At 51.5% G+C, this 23,379-nt stretch overlaps 1 protein-coding gene across 3 annotated transcripts in view; it reads left to right on the top strand.

Annotated features, from left to right (window-relative positions):
- ZNF236 (zinc finger protein 236) overlaps positions 1 to 23,379 on the top strand; it is a 1,017,074-nt gene that overhangs the window by 396,731 nt on the left and 596,964 nt on the right. For all 3 annotated transcript variants that reach the window (XM_085606997.1, XM_085606996.1, XM_085606998.1), the window contains exon 15: positions 2,383 to 2,484. In XM_085606997.1, coding sequence (XP_085463123.1) covers positions 2,383 to 2,484 — 102 coding nt within the window. The remainder of the gene's footprint in view (positions 1 to 2,382; positions 2,485 to 23,379) is intronic.

Raw genomic sequence — 23,379 nt, 5'->3', positions numbered from 1 at the left:
GGCCCACCACCAAGAGGAGGTCAACCCGGCGATCCTGACCGGAGATCCGGCGACCCCTGGCCTGCCTCAAGCTTCCAGCCGACACCTGCTGCCTCAAACCAGAAGGTCCCCCCAACTGCGACCAGGACCTGGTAAGATGATCTGACCCTAAAAGGCACCCCTGCACCCGACGCCCCACAGCCTTGGGTGGCCCAACCGACAGTGCCTTACCAACCTACAACATGCCAACTTACCTCTCCAAGTGGTGGTCGCACCCAGAAGATCTTCGTCCCCGAGCCTGCAGTGCTTTTGCAAACCGGAGACTGCCCATTGAAAGCTACAGGGCTTCCGACGCTAAAACAGCACTCTGAACCCGGCCGCCCCAGTGCCGCTGAGGGTGCATCTTTTGTGCTGACCTAAACCCCCATTTGCCCTGAGCTTAAGTCCAGGAGCTTTGCTCCCACAGCCCAGTGGCCTGCTCGTCAGCAACCACCAACCGGAGGCCCTCTATCCCCCATTGAATAACATTGGGCCTCAGCACTCTGCAGTCGACCGCCCTAGTGCCACTGAGGGTGTAACAAGAGTGCAGCCATGACCCTGGGGGACCTCTGAGTCTAACCCCAGGATACCAACTCCCACAACAAAGTACTTACCTTTAAACCGATAACACTATTTCCCTCCATAGATTAGCATTAACTGTTTTTCTGTGAAAAGTTTCCCAGTGTGGAGTTGGAAAACCTAAAGAAATTCTTTCAAATTGTACTAACTAACAAAAACGCTTTTACTTACCTGTTTACAGGAAATGTCCCAGTGCAGTATCCAGGCATACTGCACTGTTTAAGAAAAGTAATCTAAAAATAACTTACCTGTAATTTTACTAAAAATCCCATACAAAGTATATGTACTGTATGGCATTGCATTATAAGTAACACTAGTGTAATCAAATCAAAGTACATTTACAATTGCAATCCAAACTGTGTTAAAAAGTGTATATTTACTGCAAAGTACTTATCACTTACCTGTGGTATAGCATATACAGAGCCAGCTTCCTACAAGGAGCAAATGTCTATACGCATTTTATTTTAAGTCCCTACCTCAATTATTTTCTATGGGAGGGTGTTGCAGTTGAATCGGTTGGTCATGTGTAGTGCTGGACGTAACTACAAAAGTGAGTTACTGCAAAAGTGCAGGCTTTAACTACCGAAAAGTAGTAAACTTACTAAAAAGTGTAAGTTACCCTTGTGAATAAGGTCCTGTGAGGCCTCATGTCAATCCTTCTTGTCCCCTGTGTCCAGCATCAGGGAAATACGGCTTTGTAGTCCTGTGGTGTCCTTTCTACTCCCATGTTTTGAGCCTTTATGGTTAGCTCTGTCCTGCGGTTTCTTTGTAAATAGATGTGCGGTTTCAGTGTCCGATGGGTGCTGCCATTTTGGATATTAGTTTCACTTTCGGCCTGCAGCAGGAGAAATGGTGCAATTGAAGGGAAACGCGGTCTAAACCTGGCCATCTGTGCAGCACAGGGTAGGTATTGCGTTATTTTAATTTGACATTATGTACAGCAGTTTTTGTTTTTACAGTCCACAATGGGATTCTCAGCTCTTATAGGTCCCTGGAATTGGAGCACTTCATAGGTACATATTGCTGGTTCTCTGCTCCAGTGACACCCACAGCAAATGGGTTTGATTTAGGATCATAAGCCTGATAAAGCATTAGTCTGCTGAAGCCTGTCCCATGGGGCATGTGCTTTGTAATCCATTTGATAGAAGGCATTTCTTTAACTGATACTGCTGTCCTAACCCTTTAACTTGAATACCATACTAATGTTTAAATTACAATTAATTGTACCGACCACTGTCTAACCTTTTAGTTTCCTTTTACCAATCAGCACATTGTCAGAACTGTGCAGAGGGAAATCTAGGGATGTTGCAATAGCAAGAGATGTAGCAAGGAGCACTTGAAAGGGAAAACTGTCAGGTAGAATACTGCGTTATAGAAGCTCAAAGCGGTACACATTTTGATTTGTTTCAACTTTGGATAATTATTGATTGTCGTATTCCAGCAGATCTGGCCTAGGAGCACTGAATTACAGGGTTGAGACATTTTGTTTGCCTCCGACATTTATGTACTGTGACATATTGAATTGCTTTCTTTAACTTGCAACTGTTTACTAGGTTAATCTCACTTTGCTGTGGTTTTTGGACCTGGAAAGTCTTAGGTGTTTAAACGTTCTTGTGTGTCATTAACCTAGTACACTATAGCACTTCTAAAATGCTTTAATTGTTTTCCAGTAGACAGGGAGACCTGGGAATGTGTTGCAGATTTTGTAATCTTTGAAATACGTATTTTACTGTAAATCATTTTTCAACCCTAAAGGTGTCAAAATGTTAACATTTATTTTTTCAGTTAATTTTGTGGCATCCCAGCATGCGTTTCAAGAGAACATGGATCACTTTGAGCAGCAAACAATACCCCAACAGTCCTTTGATCAACAAGGATTAACTCAAGGTTTGTAATTATCATAATACTGCAGTTACATTTATAGGCTTAAAAATCGTTTTTAAGATTATGTTGAATTTGTTTGAAATGACAGATTAGGCTGCTTCCTGTCTCTCTCCATTAGGAACAGTTACCCCCTAGTGATTACTACGTGATTATTTGGGAGCATTGGCACTGAACCTTTCCTTTCTAATTAGCTCCCGGTGCCCCACTCTACATTGTGTTGTGATTTAGTACGGCAGCTAGCCGTGGGACATTACTAACTCTTTTCTCTCTCTGAACCACTCCAGTGACACACCATACCACACCTCCCTAAAGAGTTTCCCTAGGGTGATAAATACATTAGAGAATGGACAACCCGGGCTTAAGTTTTGATGACGATACGGTGGCAGAAATTCTGAGGGCCCCTTCACTACTGTCAGTAGAGGGAGGTATGGCAACAGGTAGCAAGACTGAAGACTGGAAAGCACTACAAACCCTGAGAAAACAGATAAAAATGGCCCTGCATGGGTCTATAATGACAGAATATCTCCGGGCTAATATTGCCCCCAATGGCCTCTTGGTAACATTCACCCCGACAATTTTCCTAGAAGATATACCCTTCCGTAGAGAATGGTCAAAAATAGCGAGAAAATGTACACAAGATTGGCTCGTACTCATAATCCATACGGCCAAACGCCTCTCAGATGAACTATTGATCCAAATCACCATGGCTGAGAATGGACTTAAAGCCCGCATCTCCATTCAGCCTTTAAATCACTACTGGCTGAAATAAATGAAGAGATGAACAAGCACAAGGATTTCCTCACTAAACAAAAGATCACCAAGCTCCAGAAGGATGTAAAACGATTTGACCAAGAGAAAGTTTATCCCTACACAAAAGAAGACTGTCTACCAGAACAACGAGACTTCATCAGATGACAGTAGCTGTAATCTCTCAAGAAGATCAGGCTCCATGAGCAGCGATTCCAGCTATAAGGGCAGCAGCTACACGCCGCACTCCAGAGGGGCACAGAAACATCAACCACCACCTTTGTTTCAGAACTTTCCACCCCATCCATATCAACCACCACTATTCCCAGGGCAGTGGATAGGACCTCAACTGATGTGGAATGTACCACCAGGGCATCCTCTTCAGGCACAACAATACCAACAATTCCTGAACCCCCCTTTTTTCAACAGAGGGAAGGGCAGAGGAAGAGGTGGAAGAAGAGGAGGACCCAAGAATGTGCTTTGGCAGGAGCCAGAACAGATAACACTATGGAGCAAGACCTCAGGACAAACACTACCAGACCCTTTGCCGAGGGCGAAGCCAGGCTCTTGGAGAAGGGCTTGGGGTTCGTCCCGACACCCTGTGAGAACTCGTTTAGACTACACCAAGAATTACATCAGTTCTTTCAGAAGGTTAGGCTTAGAGCCTTCTTCCAAGACAAACCAGAGACCCCCGTTACTGGTACCGGTCTTAAGAAGAAGTCAAGGTTTACGCCAACAGCGCCCATGACACCCAATGAAGTCCTGACTTTCGAACAAGCCATCTTGAAAGGCGTCTCAGGCCTCACCAGCAAGCGCATTTCAACAACATGTCCAATGACGAAAGGAATCTACTGAAGGCCCTCACTGAAGACACCACAGTCATACTGAAACCAGCCGATAAAGGCGGTGCCATTGTGATCCAGGATGTGGGCACATATGATGCAGAATGTCGTCGCCAACTGACCAACACCAAGTATTACCTCCCCATAGAGGAAGATCCCACTGCTCGACTTACCACCAAGATCAAGAGCCTAGTCACTGAAGCAGAGACTGAAGGGTGAATCTCACCGCAAGAAGCAGCCTCTCTCATCAATGATCAACCACGGACCCCCTACTTTTACACACTACCCAAAATACACAAAGGGGTCAACCCTCCACCAGGATGACCCATAGTATCAGGGATTAATTTGTTGCTCGAACCACTAAGCAAATTCTGTGACTTCTATCTCCGCCCGATAGTCATGAAAACACCCACCTATCTCAGAGATACTACTGAAGTCCTCAACTTGATTGAAAATTTCCCTGAACCAGAGACAATCAACCTCCTAGTGACCCTGGTTGTGGAGGCCCTTTACACCAATATCCCCCAGGAAGCCACCTTAGAGGTCCTAGGAACCATCCTACAGAATATCGATCCCTGGCCCCACGAGACCCCTGTCCCGTTCATCCTGGAGTGTACCCCCCTACCCTTACAAGAGAATATCTTCGCCTTCCAAACGTAGCTCTACCATCAAATCCAAGGGACCATAATGGGGAGCACTTTTGCTCCAAGCGTAGGCTGTCTATAAATGGCTGCATTTGTAGAGAAGTACATCCTACGTGAGAACAATCCCTACCTTGAAAACATATTAATATGGCGGCGCTATATTGATGACATCTTCCTCTTCTGGAGGGGAGAGGAAGAACAGTGTGTATCTTTCTCTGACTGGGTCAACACCTTAGACCCATACCTAAAATTTTCTCGCACCAGGTCACAAAAAAGCATCTCTTTACTTGATCTCTTGATCTCCCAACATGAAGGGGCTTTATTCACGACAAACTACAAAAAGCCCACAGACAGGAACAGCCTCCTTATGTACAACCACCATCATCCTAAAGCCTTGAGGCACAGTTTTCTACGCCTCAATTGTAACACCTTGAGAGAGTTCGACAACCAAGCGGAAATCTTTTCAGACAATCTTGATTGAACGACATTACCATAGAACAGTGATACGGCAGGCACAAAAGTGGGCTAAGAATAATCACAGAGGACCCCTTTTGGATTGTAGAGAAAAAACCAGCACCGAGGCTCTCACATGTGTGACCACGTTCACACCCAACTCAAACAAGGTTCCGAAAGAAATTAAGAGACACTGGGGGATTTTGGAGACGGGTAATTTTGCTCCAGGGCCAGTCCCCCTATTTGCGTTCAAATGTACCCAGAATCTGAAGGACCTATTGGTCCATATCTGTCCAAAGTCCACAATCACAAGACAACCTACCTTATGGGCACAACCCCCAGTAGAGGGCCACTTTCCCTGTTGATCATGCTCCATATGTCCCCTTACGGGAGCAACTAAGCACATAGAACTAGGTCTGGCCTGACCGTGGTATCAAGAGACATACGAACAGCAATACTAAGAATTGCATATACCTCATAACATGTCCTTGCGACCTATGGTATGTAGGTATGACAACCAGACCTGTAAAAATCCGAATAGGGGAGCATAGGAGTACAATACGCTGTAAAAAAACAGGCCTCTATACAAGGAGTCACTTCCTTGAAAAGAACCACACACCTGACAGTCTCAAATGGACCATAATTGAATCTAACCCCAGCTGGACAACCAGTACACTGTGCAAACAAGAACAACATTGGGTGTTTTGTCTAAAGAGTAACTCAAGGGGCCTCAATGATGATATTCCGTGGGCAGAACTAATGACCTAGCGATACACCACCACACCTACTGTGGATCCCACCAGGTTGGCTCATCTCTTTCATACGAGTAGTGACTAGGCAAACAACAGCCCCATATTCAAACACAACGCCTCTTCCGCACCACCAACCTTGACGATGGTTGATGGGCAGTAGCAGTTATATTATCAGACACTACAGAGACATCACGCTCCACCACGGGACTCCCATATCTCTTGAAAGGGTTTATGATGTACATCCACTAGGCATAGGTCACTGATATATGCCCACGGGGTTTTGAATGTAAATATCTATCCGAGTGACACCCAATACTGACAAACACAAGAGTAATGTGGCCTCCTTTTCAGACACACCCTCCAAGTATGACCTACACCCTATGAGATCTTACTACATGGACATCTGTCCCCATGACTTCTGCGGCATAATCATAGTCTTCAACATGCACTCAAAACGAGTCTAAGTATAGTTCATAACCTTATACAGATGAGTCATCGATCATTCTGTGGTTGAAGTGAATTCTACGGTCACCAGCTTCACTTACAGGAGCTTTCCCACTTTTGCCACTACGAACTAACTGATTTAGCAATAATAGTAAATCAAGATATATTTGGACTTTTAATATACTACTTTGGCCAGCACTTATGAACTTCTTTTACCCCCTTGCAATATGGCCGCCACATTAGGCGCACATTACGTACAGCACCAACGCCCCCGTTACGATTGTTACGTACAGCTCCCTCCCCCTCCACGTACATCTATGGCCTGCTGCCGGGTTCTCTGTTACCGGAGAATCAAACAGTAGGTAATGGGCTGCAACTAAGGAGAAGTTGAGTGAGTATTATCTTGCTGACTCGCTCACGGACACAGGTATTTGCCAGCGAATTCCGCTTAACTCCGAGCTGACTATGATTATATGATTCACAGGTAAACTTCTTCACTACCACACGGTTTAGCCGAGGAGGCCAATCTTTACAGGTTAAGGGATATTAGACAACCTGTTGTTTATGTTCTATGTGTGCCCGTTTTCCCTTTTTAACCATTTTACCGCATTTTGTGCACTCGCCTAACACTCCTGAGAGCATAACTGCGAGCATAACTTATACATATTAAAGGTAACAGACTGCCACATTCACCATGGCTGAGATTGCTTAACTTGGCACACGTTATAGACATCCCATTGACGCCATGGAGTCCACGAGAAACGTATTGCATGCAAATACTGTGTCACCTTCGACGTTTTTTTGCCATGTTGAGGCGTCACATCGTCATGTGATAAGCGGATCTGCACAGGCCACACAAGTGCAGCGATTCTGCCACGCACCAGTGTGTTGACCGATGATGAAAGGGGTACGTTTGATTAAGCAGGCCTCTATACAAGAATCCTTGAATGGAAATGCTAAGAATGAATTCTGCATTCTCTACTGAGTGAAAGAATCTAGTCATCCCATTACCACTTTTTTGTCTTTTTCCTTCCCTCCAGGTTGGAATCGGGAACGCCAATCAGACGTTCAAATAGGTGCATTGACGCCCACACACCTGACTCTAGGTATCATAGGAATATAGAGTGTGGTCTTCTCTGATTCCTAGTTTTATTATCTTATCTCACATTACGGTCCTGAAGAAGCGCAACAGGATCCACTAGGGACTAAGTCTTAGCGTGAAACATGTCGACCCGAATCTCACCTTCACCTGCACTTACACTCACAGATAAGAGAGAAGCAAGATAATACTCAGTACTCTACTATATTTGTTTGAAAGAGGTTCTCCTTATCCTTTGCTTTTAAGCTTACCACCCGGACCCCTGAATAAAATTCTGTTTCTGGGTACCTGGGGGTAATTTTAATTCACAGTTTTTAGACCCACACGCACAACTGCGGCGTCTCTACTAAAAGATCTCTGACAAAGAGCCCTCTCGTGGGGCCCTTGGGGGATAGCAGCGCCACCCCCACGAGGAGCACACGCCCGATGATGAAGCATGACACCCGCATGGGTGTGTGAAGGCACTTTTTCCAATAGGAGAAATTCCCCCACCTTCATCTGTATCCAACCTTTACTATAAACCAGACTTCACTCATGAATTTTTTTTTCAGCAACCAGATTAAGCTGCTTCCTGTCTCTCTCCATTAGGAACAGTTACCCCCTAGTGATTACTACGTGATTCTTTGGGAGCATTGGTACTGGACCTTTCCTTTCTAATTAGCTCCAGGTGCCCACCTCTACATTGTGTTGTGGTAGTATATTGAAGTCATCTCAGGTTAAATGTTATCCAGGTTTTGAGGATTGCATTGGTCGAGCTTGTTTTTCTATGGCACAGATCACATTTGCTGCATCCTTTTAAAGGCTCTACAGTTTTTCATTTTTTCATTTGGAGCGCCAATGAGTGTGGTGTTGCAATAAACAAGCTGATAATTAAATGAGTGCTAAGACTACTTACTGCGTTCATTTGTGGGAAGTAGTAGAAAGTGGAGCCTGAGCAGGCTACTCACTGGCTGAATTATCAAGCCTTCCTAGTGCTTCTGGACTTTTGGCAACATTTGACTCTGTTGATAATGTTTTCCTTTCTTGTCTAACTGAAATAGCTGAGGGAAAGAGACCCAAACTCTCATGGCTTCATTCATTACATTAAGTTCAGCGTAGCTCTGTTTCATATAATGTAGAGTTGTACAGATAAGCACTGTCACTGGTGCTGTTTATGGTTGATATGAGATCCTATCTGAAAGAAACACGTTAGTTAGATTCCTCACCTTAGAATATCCCCAGGCGTCAGACTGGATCCGGAAGATTTTTCGTCAGCAATACCCCTTGTGCGTCGCTAGGCGTCGTCTGCGGCTCCGCGTCCGTCGTCGGCTTCGTGCGCCGGAATGACGTCGTCGGAGTTCTTAGACGCCGCCCTCGCGCGCTGACGTCAGTTCTTCTTTTTTCCGCGCCAGTAAGGGCAGATCCGGGAGAGCTACCCCTTTAGTCACTTTTTGACTAACTTTTTCGATCCTTTTTGATCTTGTCTCGACTCCGGTGCCGGTAGGATGCCTGGTTTTAAAGCCTGGCTGACTGCAACCGCTTGATGTTGGTTACGGACCATCACCGCCGGTGCCTTTACTTCTTGGGCCTCGACCACGACGCGGCGTCGTGTGCGGACTGCAAGGCCCTGACCTCGAAGGCTAGACGGGAGCGGTCCCGTAAGCTTCTCGAGCTTCGCCACTCGGCTCAGCGCCCCTCTCGATCCCGGTCCAGGAGGAGGTCCAAGGATCGGTCGCGGAGCCGCAGCCGACGTCATCATCGATCGTCTGGCTCCAAGTCTTCGGGTAAGTCGAAGCACTCCAAGAAGTCCAAGAGGCGACACCGCTCTTCGGACTCCCCTCGCCGGTCGCGCGACTCGGCCGAGGGTCAGGGTGGTTCCACCCCCGCGGCTCCAGCGGAGCCGCAGGCGCCGCGCAAGTCCCCATACCCGCCGGTCCCTGGGACTGACACGACGCCGGCGGAAGTCAGTGCCTTCCTCTCGGCCATGAGGAACCTGGCTCCGCCGTCGACGCCCGCTGGCGCGCCTTCGGGCCCCGCGGACCCGACTGGGCAACCTTGCCTGCCGGCGGCTCCGGCCCTGGCGCCGTCGACGGCTCCGGCCTCGACGCCGCAAGCGCCCGAGGGACCCGTTCCCGAGTCCCCGCCGACGCCGGTCGACCTCGTCACGCCTCCTCCGCCGGCGTCGACACCGGTACCACCTCCGACGCCGACTCCGCTCGACGTCGATCCCGGGCCCGGCGCCGTTACGGCGTCGATGGACGCCGCGTTCGGCGCCGCTGGAGACACATTTTGTCTATCGCCCGGCTCCGATCCTTCCTCCTGCATACCAGGAATCGGATGATGGGGGCGAATGGGAGGGATCCGAGGATCCTATGACTGCTCAGGCTCAACTGTCAAGGAATGGGCAGATGAACTGGGGGAGGCCAGTGGTCTGGATACCTCTCCAGACACTGGATTCATCTCTCCTCCGACTGTGGCTTCGGAGGAGGGTGCTGCTTTCTCTGTGGTGCTGCGCAAGGCAGCCGCAGCCCTTGGGCTCGAGCTACCTGCCGTGGCTGTGAGGACTAACGTCCTCACTGAGGTGCTTCAGTCTGCAGCAAGCTCCACTGAGCCTCTGCTGCCATTCAATGAGGCCCTCACTGACGTTCTGCAGGGCACCTGGCCCAAGCCCTCCACAGTTCCTCCTGTGGACAGGAACGTCGCCAGGCGCCACCGCCCTGCTCCGGGCGACCCCAGTTTTCTGTCCCAACACCCTACCCCCGAGAGTCTGGTTATCCAGGCCTCTACCTCCCAATCCTCCTTCCCGACCGCTCCGCCGGACCGGGATTCCAAGAGACTGGAACAGTTCGGCAAAAAGCTGTTCTTCTCCCTTAGTTTGGGTCTGCGGTCTTTAAACACCGCCTGTCTCTAGGACCGTTATTCCCACTCTCTGTGGGATGCGGTGGAGGACGTGCTGCCCCTGTGTCCGAAGGAGGTCCAGACACGACTTACCCAGGCTCTGGCCGATGGGAGGGATGCAGCGCGACGTGCTATCCGATGTGGGCTTGACACTACGGACTCGCTGGGTAGGGCGATTTCTACCTCAGTGGTGCTTAAACGTCACGCCTGGCTGCGGTCCACGTCCTTTTCGGGCGATGTCCAGAGCACCCTCATGGACATGCCCTTTGATGGCACTCGCCTTTTCGGCGAGAAAGCGGATAGTGCGCTGTATCGCTTTAAGGACTCCCGGGCCACGGCCAAGTCCTTGGGCCTCTCGGCCCCGCAGTCGCAAACTTCCGCCTTTCGCCCCTTTCGTGGCCAAGGAAGGGGTGCCTCCTCACGTGCGCCTAGCCACCAGCCGCAGAATCAACCTGCGCGCGGTCGCGGACATGGTTTCCGCCGAGGCGGTTCTGGAGGACGACGCGGTCAGCCCACATCCACCCCGGCAGCATCCGCCTCAAAGCCTTCCTAGTCCGAGCTTTCAGGCCCATTCAACGCCAGTGGGCGGCAGAGTTCGCCATCACCTGCTCCACTGGCGGTCCATCACATCGGACAGGTGGGTGCTGCAAATCGTCCGAAGGGGCTACTCCCTCCCCTTCGAGACGACCCCTCCAGCCATGCCACTGCAGCACCACCGTATCTCGGGGGATCATTTGAATCTTCTCCACGAGGAAGTTTCGGCCCTCTTGGCCAAGGGGGCCGTCGAGCGCGCTCCGAGCCCAGAAGTAGGTCGTGGTTGTTATTCCCACTACTTTCTGGTTCCCAAGAAGGGCAAAGGGGGCCTACGCCCTATCTTGGACCTCCGGAACGTCAATGGCTTCCTCCGGAAGGAGAGGTTCAAGATGTTAACTTTGGCTCAGTTTCTAGCTGTCCTAGACCCTGGAGACTGGATGGTGGCGTTGGACTTGCTGGACGCCTATTTCCACATCCCCGTCCTGCCGGCCCACCGGCGTTACCTGCGGTTCACGGTGGGTCAAGAGCACTTTCAGTTTACCGTGCTCCCCTTCGGCCTCACCAGTGCCCCTCGGGTGTTCATGAAAGTGATGGCGGTGGTCGCAGCTCATCTGCGCAGATCAGGGGTTCCAGTCTTCCCCTATCTCGACGACTGGCTGTTGAAGGCGGGCTCGCCCCAGGCAGTCGTCTCCCACCTCCAGACTACGGCGGATCTCCTGCATTTGCTGGGATTTTCCATCAACGTGCCGAAGTCACACCTGAGTCCTTCTCAGAAGCTCCTCTTCATCGGAGCGGTTCTCGATTCGGCGCAGTTCCGGGTCTATCCACCGGAACAGCGGGTCCGGGATATTCAGGCCGTGATTCCCATCTTTCGGCCTCTATCCTGGGTTTCGGTCAGGCTAGTGTTGCGGCTTCTGGGGCTGATGGCCTCCTGCATCCTACTAGTGCATCACGCCAGACGGCGCATGCGGGCTCTGCAGTGGGACCTGAAGTTTCAGTGGGCCCAGCATCACGGCAACCTGTCCGACCATGTCTTGATCTCGGAGGGCACTGCACAGCAGTTGCAGTGGTGGCTCACGGACCGCGATTGGGTCAAGGGCAAGAGCCTCTCCCTTCCCCAACCGGAGCATGTCGTAGTGACGGATGCGTCCCTCCTGGGATGGGGTGGCCATATGGGAGAGGCGGAGATCAGAGGCCTCTGGTCTCCGGCGGAGTCTCGTCTCCACATCAACCTGTTGGAGTTGAGAGCGATCCGGCTTGCACTGAAAGCCTTCCTTCCCTCTGTCCGGGGAAGTGTCGTGCAGGTGTTCACGGACAACACCACCGCCATGTGGTATTGCAACAGGCAGGGCGGGGTGGGGTTGTGGACCCTTTGTCAGGAGGCTCTGCGCCTCTGGACATGGCTGGAACACCAGGGCGTCACCCTGGTGGTTCAACATCTGACGGGCTCTCTGAACGCCAGAGCAGACGAACTCAGCCGCCGGTGCATGATGGATCACGAATGGCGTCTGAACTCTGAAGTGGCGCAAGGTCTCTTTCAGCAGTGGGGAGAGCCTTGGTTAGATCTATTCGCCACCGAAGAGAACGCGCAATGTCAGCAGTTCTGCGCGTTGGAATTTCCAAGGCGGCACTCGCTCGGCGACGCTTTTTGTCACAAGTGGAGTTGCGGTCTGTTGTACGCCTTTCCGCCTATACCACTTCTGCCCAGAGTGCTGAAGAAGATCAGGCACGACCGGGCCCAAGTCATCTTGGTGGCTCCGGATTGGGCACGAAGGTACTGGTATCCCGAGCTACTCAGTATGTTGACCGATCCTCCGATACGTCTGCCCCTTCGGGAGGATCTTCTGTCGCAGCAGCAGGGGACGGTCCTCCACCCGAACCTGTCCAGCCTCCACCTCCATGCGTGGAGATTGAGCGGCGGCAGTTGATGCCATTTGACTTGCCTCCTGAAGTCTGTGATATCATTCTGTCAGCCAGGCGTCCCTCCACAAAGACGGTATACGCCTGCCGGTGGAACAAATTTGTGGCATGGTGCACAGCAAAGGCTGTGGATCCCCTTTCCGCCCCTCTTTCTGAGGTTCTCCTCTTTCTTCTTTCTTTGGCCCGGCAGGGCTCTGCCCTGGGCACCTTGAAAGGTTATCTTGCTGCCATCTCTGCCTTCTTGAGGCTTCCTGATCAGCCTTCTCTTTTCAAGTCCCCTGTAGTTACACGCTTTCTTTTTTTTTTTTTTGTTTTAAAAACCTTTATTATCATTTCAAACTGTACACCGCTATGTAGCCAACAACCCGGAGGCAGGCAGCAAAGTGACGTGGCGGCACACCGCCAAAGATTATCCACCTTGTACATCTGAGCGATATATCCAAAATATGAATATACACAATTTACAGTAACAAACAACCAAAAAGCGACAGACGAAGAACAGTAGCACATTCCAGTCATCAGTACTCCTGCAGTTACTAACGCGCACCTATGTAATGCCGCAGCCTCGGGAACCCTAGTCGTCCCATCCAGTCACATCACAGCCCAGCCACCAGAGCAGCAGCGGCCTGGGCAGCACAGCCCCAACGCCAATCAGCCTCCACATGCAGACCCAAAGTGCGCCCATATCAAACCACCAGTCCACTCTCCCACGGCCTCAATCCCCGCCAGCCGCATCTCTACTCGCCAGCCATTCTACTAGCGGCTGCCATATATCCACTGGTCGTGAACGCTGCGGCATCTGATCCCAATAAGCAGTGAGTTGGTCCTTGCAGTATATCGCAGACCTAACCCATCCTGCAACAGCCGGCGGAGCCTGCTTCTTCCAGTGTACTGCCAGTTGGCGCTTAGCGAGTAGTAGGAGAAGGGCCACAAGGCGACGCAACGCCGGGGGTATATTCTTGACGAAGCCCAGGAGGGCCACCAAAGGGTCCGGAACAATGCGCATGCCCACAATTTCACTGACAGCTTTAAATATGGCATCCCAGAAGCCATCAATGGGACCGCATGTCCACACCAGATGGAAGAACGTAGCGTCCCTCACACCACATCTCCAGCACTTCGTATCGGCCTGCAGGCCCATCTTGAAGAGCTGCATAGGTGTACGGTACGTCCTGTGTAGGTAGTTGAAGTGTACCAGCCGCAGCCGGTAATTGGGCGACAATTGCTCAAGCTGGGCACAGCAGAATTCCCATTGTTGTTCCGTGATGCGCACGCCCACCTCCTCCTCCCACAGTGTCCTGGAGTCCATATGCGCAACCGGCGTCGCACGCTGTGTAGACCTGTATATGCGTGTTATTAATTTCCGCGAGGAGGAGTTGGACAGCACGTCCTCCAAGGCCGCCAGTGATGGCGGGGCCTCCGGGAACGTAGGATATCTCTTCCTGCATGCCGACCGTAATTGATAGTATAGCAGCAGCTCCGATGCCGTCGGTTCAGGGGTCGCGGCCATGTCAGGCAGTGTGATGAAAGTATCGTCCGGATACAGGTCACCTGCCACCGTCAACCCACACGCACCGGCCCGGCGCGCCACCGCCGCGTCCGTCAACGGACCCAACAGGGGATTTCCCTCCAGGGGCATGCTCGGGGCGTAGAGATCAGAGACGCCCGCGCGTCTGGCAATGCCCGCCCAGGCCCAACGCACCATTTCCACGGTGTTGATATCTTCCCTGGGTCGTTTATATTTCTGGTACACCGCCGTCCGTATCGGGCAGGGCGCCGCCACGTCCAGTTCTATCGCAACGTGTGGCTGGTAAGGAATCGGGTGGTGCCAGTAGTGTAAGTATTGTGCCTGCGCGCTGTACGCATACAGCTCAAAGTCCGGGGCTGCCAGGCCCCCCCGACTGAAGGGAAGTGTGAGGAGGTTCCAAGCCACTCGAGGCTGCCTGCCCGCCCAGACCAGTTCGATCACGGCTGAGCGGAGGCGACGGAAGAACGCCTTTGTTAGCGGTAAAGGGATGTTTACAAATAGGTAGAGAAACTTGGGCACCACGACCATTTTCGCGATGGCGATGCGGCCCAGCATGGACAGCGGCAGCGCCTTCCATCTCTTCACCTTGGTCTCCAGCCATTCCATGGCCACCCCAAAGTTAGACAGCCACACTTCCTGAATTGAGCGGCTGATCTGAATGCCCAGATACTTGACCTCGTCGGTGGCCCACTCAATCGGGAATTCCGTGTGACACACAGCCGTGCCGTCCGTCAGCGGCAGCATCACTGACTTCGACCAGTTGATATTTATGCCGGTTAGGCCGCTATAGCGTATCACCTCTCTCATCAGCGGATCAAAATTCTCTGCCGGGTTCATCATATATATGGTAAGGTCATCAGCGTACAGCGAGATTAATAGGCCACGGGACGTGAAGCCTATGCTGCGCTGGATGTGGTGCTGCCTCAATCGAGCCGCCAGGGGCTCCGTGGCGATGGCAAAAAGCAACGGCGAAAGCGGGCAGCCCTGCCGAGTCCCTCTGGTTATGCGTATGGGCGCAGACGTTTGACCATTCACCCGCACCCTTGCCGTCGGGCCATTATATAGAACACTGATACGCCTAGCAAAGGGCAGGCTAAAGCCCATTCGAGTAAACAATGTCCGCAAGAATTTCCACTCCAGGGAGTCAAACGCTTTGGTCGCGTCCAGCAACGCCGCCGTCGCCTGCACCCTGGGGTCCAGGTAGTGTAGGAGCCCAAAGAGTACCCTCAAGTTTTGAGAGGTGGACCTCCCCATGACAAAGCCCGACTGATCCGACAGCGCTATCTGTGGCAGCATGAATTTGAGGCGGTCAGAAAGCAGTTTCGCATATATTTTAGCGTCAAGGTTTATCAGGGAAAGTGGGCGGTAGGAATCCGGGCTAGCGGGGTCCTTTCCTGGCTTCAGCAGCGTGATGATCAGCGCCTCACGCATTGACTGGGGAAGGATCCCCGTTTCTACCGCCTCCTCAAACACTCTGTGTAAGCGCGGGACCAGGATGTCAGCATATTCCTTATAGAAGGCCGCCGTAAGCCCGTCAGGGCCCGGTGCCTTACAGAGGGGTAAGCCAGCGATCACTGCCCTTATGTCATCCGGCGTAAATGGGAGATCCATGTATTGTCTGGCTCTATCATTGAACCACGCAAGCGCTATAGTGTCCAAGTACTCGCGGAGAGCAGTGTCGTCCGGATCCACCTTGGAGGTATATAATTCTGTGTAAAAGTCTGTCATAGTAGCAAGTATATCCGGCGGCTCCCGCACCACCTCGCCATCCTCCCTCCGTAATTCCAGGATATGATCCGCCCCACGCGGTGCCCGCAGCAGGTTCGCCAGCGTGCGGCCCGCGCGGTCACCCTCTCCATACCGTCTGGCTTGACAGTCTTTAGATAGGTACGCGACCTCACGGTCAGCTTCCTCCTGATATTTAGTCAGTGTCGATCGGAACATAGCCCTCGCGCCATCAGAGGGCGCCGCGAGTAACGTGGACTCAAGCCGCGCAAGTTCCGCCTCCAAGGACTCAAGCGTGCGCCGTATGGTTCTCAAAACTCCCGATTTTAGTGACATGCAGTACCCCCTGGTGACTACCTTGCAGGCCTCCCACAGTATTCCCGGGGACTCTACGGACCCCTCATTAAGCTCAAAGTACTCCTCGAGCCTCTCGCGGAGACCTTGCTGGAATACCTGGTCGCGCAGCGCTCGGGAGGGGAACCGCCAGCTAAAGGGCGTAGCATATTTGGAGGGGGTAGCCAGTGACAACAACACCGGGGCGTGATCAGAGAGTGACCTCGGGAGGTGCTCCACCTCCAATACCGAGGTGTGCAGGTCCCTGGATAACAGCCAGTAGTCCAGCCGGGACCAAGCAGCCCTATGCGCAGTGATGCACGTACCCGCCCGATCTCCGGGGTGCAGCACCCTCCAGGAATCCACAAGCCCCGCATCTTGTATAATATCACCGAGCGTTTCCGCCGCTCTAGGATGGTGGTCCCTGGCCGCGCCCTGCCTATCCATCGTGTCAGAGAGCACAACGTTGTAGTCCCCCCCCCACAACACTGCCGCCGGCCCCCGGGTCTGTACCTTATGCCATAGTTCTTCATAAAAGTCAGGGTTGTCATCATTGGGGCCGTATACATTCACCAGCACCACCCTCATACCATGCAGCGCCCCCACCAATATGATATACCTGCCATCTGCATCTCTAATCGTCTCATGGGTGGTCCATGGGAGCCCTCTCTTTATTAAGATCGCCACCCCTCTGGAGTAATTGGAGTATGCCGCATGCACTGGCTCTGCCCAACGATGCCGCCTGAGGAGCTGTGTCGCGGTATCAGTTAGATGGGTTTCCTGCAGGAGGCAGATGTCTATGTCTTTCCTAAGTAGGTAGGCCTGCACCAGCCGGGCCTTGCGGCCGTCATTCATACCGCGCACATTCCAAGTCAGGCACCTCACTCTCTGCACTGCGCCAGGTACCTCAGAAGATCAGAAGCCAACCGCAGGCCATGATCGCTCAGCTCGCCACTCTCGCCCCACCTACAGACACTAGGGTCAAACACCTGTCGCACGGCTAGTAGTCTGGCACAAAAAGGAGCGCGGAACAGCGTGCACCATGATGGAAAACATTGCAGTGTGTACTGTACAGTAAAAGATAAATCACAGCGATGTGCTTCTTCTCGGTCGTCGCCACAAACCCCCCAACTACCCTGAACATCCTCCCAACTCCCAAAACCAGAAACCCCACCCGCTCCAACCCCCCAATCAGGTTGTGCAACTGCCCCCCCAATTACCCACCCCACCCCACAAACAGTCGCTAAGGCCATCGATAGCAGCCCGTAAATGGGAATCATCCCCTGAGGCGCGCAGGTTGGCCACCTACTAACCCTGTACTTTTGACAAGGCGATCGAGCGCCAGTGGGTTGTGCCAGCTCGAGGACCCCCCACCCCCAGAATCAAGAGGTCAGATTAATAGCAGCCCAGCCATCTGGAGGAATTCCCCAATGCCCACAGCAGACACCAGTGTCCGGTCGAGCCCATACAGGCAGGTCATAGGGAAACACCAGAAAAAAAAACCCCTGCGGACACACTCATTCCACATCACTTAGCCTGTCCGGAAGTTCTGGTCCCTCCGCAGGCGGGCGGTTCTTTTGGTCTCTGGCTAGCTGCTTCGCGTACTGCATGGCTGCCTTCGCATCCACGAAGAACGAAGGTTTCCCGGGGCCATGCACCCGGAGCTTGGCAGGGTAGATCAAAGAGTATTTCGTGCCCGTTTGTTGAAAAATTTTCTTCGCTGGCAGGAATTCCCTGCGGGCCATCTGTACCTGTAGCGTGAAGTCCGGGTACAGCGCGATGTTGTTTCCCTTGTATTGTACGTCCTTCATGTCGCGTGCCATTCGCAGTATCGTGTCCCGATCCCTGTAATTTAGGATGCGTGCAATAATGGGTCTGGATGGTGCTCCCGGTTTAGGTCTAGGTCCCAGTGTCCTATGCGCCCTTTCAACAAGGAACATCTGCGAAAGGCCGGACCCAAACAAGTCCTTCATCATCTGCTCGACATACTGCTCCATGCTGGTGAGGTCTGTCGACTCCGCCACCCCTGTGATGCGGATGTTGTTACGCCTTGAGCGAGCCTCCAAATCCTCATTCTTTTGCTGTATGAGTGCCAAGACTTTTTCCATGCCCTTCATTTGCGTGGCCAGCGCCGTCTGGCTCTCCTCCGTCTCCGCAACACGAGCCTCCAGTCCTTCCACTCTGCCCTCCTGCTTGTCCATTCGCGTCGTAATGCCATCCATGCGCGCCGCTAGTGCGTCCATCTTGCCATCTATTCCCTGCAGGCTTGTTTTTAGGTCCAGAAACATTGATTTAATGTCCGCGTCTTGAGAGCCTCCCTGGGCATCCTGCACCGCATCGGGGTCTCGAGTGTTCGGATCCGGCGCTTTTTGCTTGGATTTGTCAAATGTCAGGCGCGGTTGGCGGGTATCAGGCTTGCCCATTGTTACCTCGCAGCGCCAACTGTAGAACGGGGCCTACACTGTCCCCAAATCGCAATCCAACTGCAGGCCCGCGCCGCGGAGTATGTCCTTCCACGGGGTAGCACGCTTCGTCTGATCAGTTGTGGCACAGATCACCATCCGCCGGCTGCCCCCAGCGCGACCTCCTCACTGCGGGGCTCCCAGGTCAGGGCTTCGCAGCAGCACCTCACAGCGTCAGCATCGCTCCAGCCCGGCAAAATGGCGTCGCAGTCAGTGTCGGCAAGGCCCAAGCGCCACCACAGGCACAGGCCCCGGACTCCGGGGGGTGCCGGCCCGCTATCTCTTGTTCTTAGGGCCCCAGCAGTAGGCACTCCTCACCGTCTCACAGCCGCAGGGAGACCCACGCCACCGGGTGCCCCCTCGCAGGCCCCCGCGTCGTCGCTGATCCAGGCGCGGCGATCGATCTTCGTCCCTGATCCCAGGGCACAGTGCGGACCAAAAGTCAAAGGGGAGCAGAAGCGACCCACGATCACAGCACGGGTTACCCTGCCGGGCGGATTAGCAGTTCGCGCCCAGCTCGCGGTCTCCCACAGGGCCTCTCTCAGGTCAACAGGCCAGGCGCTCGCGCCACGACCTCCGTAATGGCTTCCGAGCGCGGGGACCCAGAGTGCCCCGATCTCCAGCTCCAGCTCCAGCTCCGCCAGCGGCAGATCCAGTCCAGGGCGAACCGCCTTCGAGTCCCAGCGTCCCCCGAGGGGGCAAAGTCAGTGATCAGGCCTGGGAAGAGCAGCCTCACGCCCGCGAGCAGCACCGCGCCGCTCCGGGCACCAGTCCCACGCCAGTCCCCGGCTTCTAGGAAGGTCGTAGGCCCCGCCTCCAGTGCTCCGCTCGGCAGGCCGATAGTCGCCGCCGCCACTCACGCCGCGACAGGGATCCTTTCCGGCCGGGCCCCCACACCAGGGGGTTCAAGCGGGGGCGAGAGGACCGAGACTAGGCACAATTTCGACGGATATTCACCGGATTAATTCGCTCGATCGGCGGAGCTGCGGTTTCAGGCAGCCATTCCGCCTCGCAGCCAAGCCACGCCCCCCTTAGTTACACGCTTTCTAAAAGGCATTACTCACACGTTCCCTCCTGTCCCTTTTGTAATGACTCAGTGGGACTTGAATCTTGTTCTCACATTTCTAATGTGCGCTCCCTTTCAGCCTCTTCATAATTGTCCTCTTCGTCTGCTGACGCTTAAGACTGCTTTTCTGGTAGCCATCACCTCGGCTAGACGGGTGAGTGAGCTCCAGGCTTTATCATCAAAGCCTCCTTTTCTCTCTGTTCATCCGGACAAGGTTGTCCTTCGGCCTCGTCCCTCCTTTCTTCCGAAAGTGGTGACCCCCTTTCATCTTGGGCAGTCTGTCACCCTGCCCACCTTCTTTCCGCCTCCGCATCCTTCCAAAGAGGAAGAGAGGCTCCACCGTCTGGACCCAAAACGTGCGCTCTCCTTTTATCTGGACCGCACAAAGCAGTTCCGGGTGGACGACCAACTTTTCGTTGGATACGTGGGTGCTAAGAAGGGGAAAGCTGTGCACAAACGGACCATCTCTCGGTGGGTCGTTTTGTGCATCAAAATGTGTTATTCCTTGGAAAAAAAGGACCCTCTTGTTGGGCTGCGCGCCCATTCTACTCGGGCCACAGCGGCTACTACTGCTTTGGGACGGGGTGTCCCTTTGCAGGACATCTGTCAGGTGGCGACGTGGGCTTCGCTACACACGTTTGCCAGGCATTATTGCCTTGACAGCCAAGTCCGGAGGGATGGCTTCTTTGGCCGTTCTGTCCTCAAGGACTTTCTGGTGTGATCTTGGTTCGCAGACCCACCACCGAGGATGGTATTGCTTGGGTATCTATTCTAAGGTGAGGAATCTAACTAACGTGTTTCTTTCAGATGAACAAGTTACTTACCTTCGGTAACGATGTATCTGTAAGAAACATTAGTTAGTTAGATTCCTCACCGACCCACCCATCCTCCCCGTTCTGCGAACTGACATCTAGGGTTAAGGTTATCCTTTTCAGGCCCCTAGATTTTATTTTTGGCACCAGTGTCGGTCTTTGCATGGCTCTGCGTTCCTGGCGCGGAAAGCTATGTACAAGAACTGACGTCAGCGCGCGACCGCAATCCTCTGCTGATGACGTCAGATATTACATCACTGTATTTAGACACTTATTTACCCATGTCTTCTTCCATTAATCTTTAGCTATACATATATTACAAATATTTATTTTTCATAAATACACATATGTCATCAGTGATGTAATATCTGACGTCATCAGCAGAGGATTGCGATTGCGTGAGTTATAGTTGCCTGCACTAACTATAACGGGGGAATTTCATTGGTTTTTTACGAGTGAAATGTCCAGCTAACTATAACATGTGTGAAACCTATGGTTTTTTCAGTGAATTTGTACGGTTTTTTAAATGCACCTCGCGATTTAAAAAAAAAATAAATAATAATTGTTTTTTTCTCCCTTGGGGGTCCTTCTGTGACCCCCTGACCAAGGCTAGGGGGTCAGGAACTGTCCACTCTGCCCCCTTTTCACGTTCTCCAACTTTTTTTTTTCACCCCCTCAGACTGCGAGAGACAAAATGGCGGCCGACACTTCCTGGTTTCGACCGATTTGAATGTTTACCGACATCTAACAACCAATCAGAATTGCGCTCGCGCACGGCAGGGTGCGCGCGTATAGATATTGATATGCTTTTAAATGCTATTTTCTCAGGAAATACTGAACAGATTTACACCAGACCTGCAAAAGGCACTTCCTTGACCTTAAGGCTACCTCTCTGCCAAATTTCAAGTAATTCTGTTCAGCCGTTCGGGCTGTAGCTGTGTCTAAAGGTCTTATGGAAAAATGCATGGGGAAAACGCGTTTTGGAACCCCCCTTTTTTCTCGGCCCCCGCTTGACGAATCACCCCGAGTCTTTCAGGGTAGGAGCTGAGCGGAGCGCCCCATTAGTTTTGAAAATTTCGCGAGGATTCGTCAACCGGCGCCAAAGTTATTCAAAATAGAATTTTGAGATTTCCTATGGAAACTAGGTTGTAACTATAACTATCTACTGGCGACCGCCAGTAGATAATATATATATATATCTATATTACCTACTGGCGGTCGCCAGTAGGTAGTTATAGTTAGGACCCTGTTTCCATAGGAAATCCGCAACATTCTATTTGGAATAACTTTGGCGCCGGTCGACGAATCCTCGCGAAATTTTCAAAATAGGTGGGGCGCTACGCTCCGCTCATACCCTGAAAGTCTCGGGGGGATTCGTCAAGCAGGGGCCGAGAAAAAAGGGGGGTCCCAAAACGCGTTTTCCCCATGCATTTTTCCATAGGACCTTTAGACACAGCTACAGCCCGAACGGCTGAACAGAATTACTTGAAATTTGGCAGAGATGTAGCCATAAGGTCAAGGAAGTGCCTTTTGCAGGTCTGGTGTAAATCTGTTCAGTATTTCCTGAGAAAATAGCATTTAAAAGCATATATATATGTGGGCGGAGCCTAACCACACATCTCATCCTGAGATCTGATTGGCTGTCAGCACTTCATCGAAGAAGTGTTGGCAGCCATCTTGGGACCAATATACATGATAGCACCTCATTAAATAGCATTGCAGTTAATAGAAGGTTTTAAGACTTTAGTTACATTATAAATCATTTGTTGATGGTACCATACTCATTTTAGGAATTGTGGTATGTTCTAAGGTGATTTCACCATGTGAAAAAGCCTTCTGCTGGGATATCATGATTGAGAGAAAAATATTTTCTCATGCTTTTACCACAGAGGTTTGGAAGGTGATCTATAGGCTAAACTGAGAGCTTATTTTCTGTAAATTCACATTATCTTTCTCAGTCATGTGAGAATGAAGTCTGACATTCTCAGTAAAACATGTACATCCAACAAGGGCAGAGACTGTCAGTTGATTCCTTTGTGTTCTACTGCAGCTTCCCAGAGTGTTCCAAAGAACTACTAGAGCGCTAACAGTCCTACTTATGATAAACGTATGGCACACCTGAAGCCATCTTGCTTGGATTAAAGTGGTAACTCTTAAAACATTTAATTTAAAAAGGAACAAAATGAGGGGGTTCATTTTTCCATAAAAAGTATGATTAGTGCTGCAGAAAGAAAAATTAGGGCACATTTTGAGTGACTTCTCAAATCCTCTTCTATTTCATTAAAACATTCTGACATGCAGACTGAAACATGCACTTTCAATACCAGCAGCAGTTTTCCCTGGTGAGCAGTAGCTTTACTACAGTGATCTAATGAGCAAAAAGAGTGCTAACATTCTGAATTTATGGCAAATGTGTGACACATCTGAATGCCTTCTTGATGGAATCAAAGTAAAAAACTGAAAGTATTTCCTACTGAGGAGACTGCAGTAAATGAGGAAATTAGGAAACTTCATAACAAATAAGTCTCCCAAGATGGCCACCAGAGAAAAAAGAGCCCAAATGTAGCCCAAATATCACCCAGATGTAGCCCAAGTATAGCCCAATGACAGAATGTCCCAGAATGTTCTTAAAAACAACTAGAGCGCTTACTGTCTTCATT

This window comes from Triturus cristatus, chromosome 5_2, assembly GCF_964204655.1.
Source record: "Triturus cristatus chromosome 5_2, aTriCri1.1, whole genome shotgun sequence".
Taxonomy (NCBI): domain Eukaryota; kingdom Metazoa; phylum Chordata; class Amphibia; order Caudata; family Salamandridae; genus Triturus; species Triturus cristatus.
This window is presented reverse-complemented; position numbering and strand designations above follow the sequence as displayed.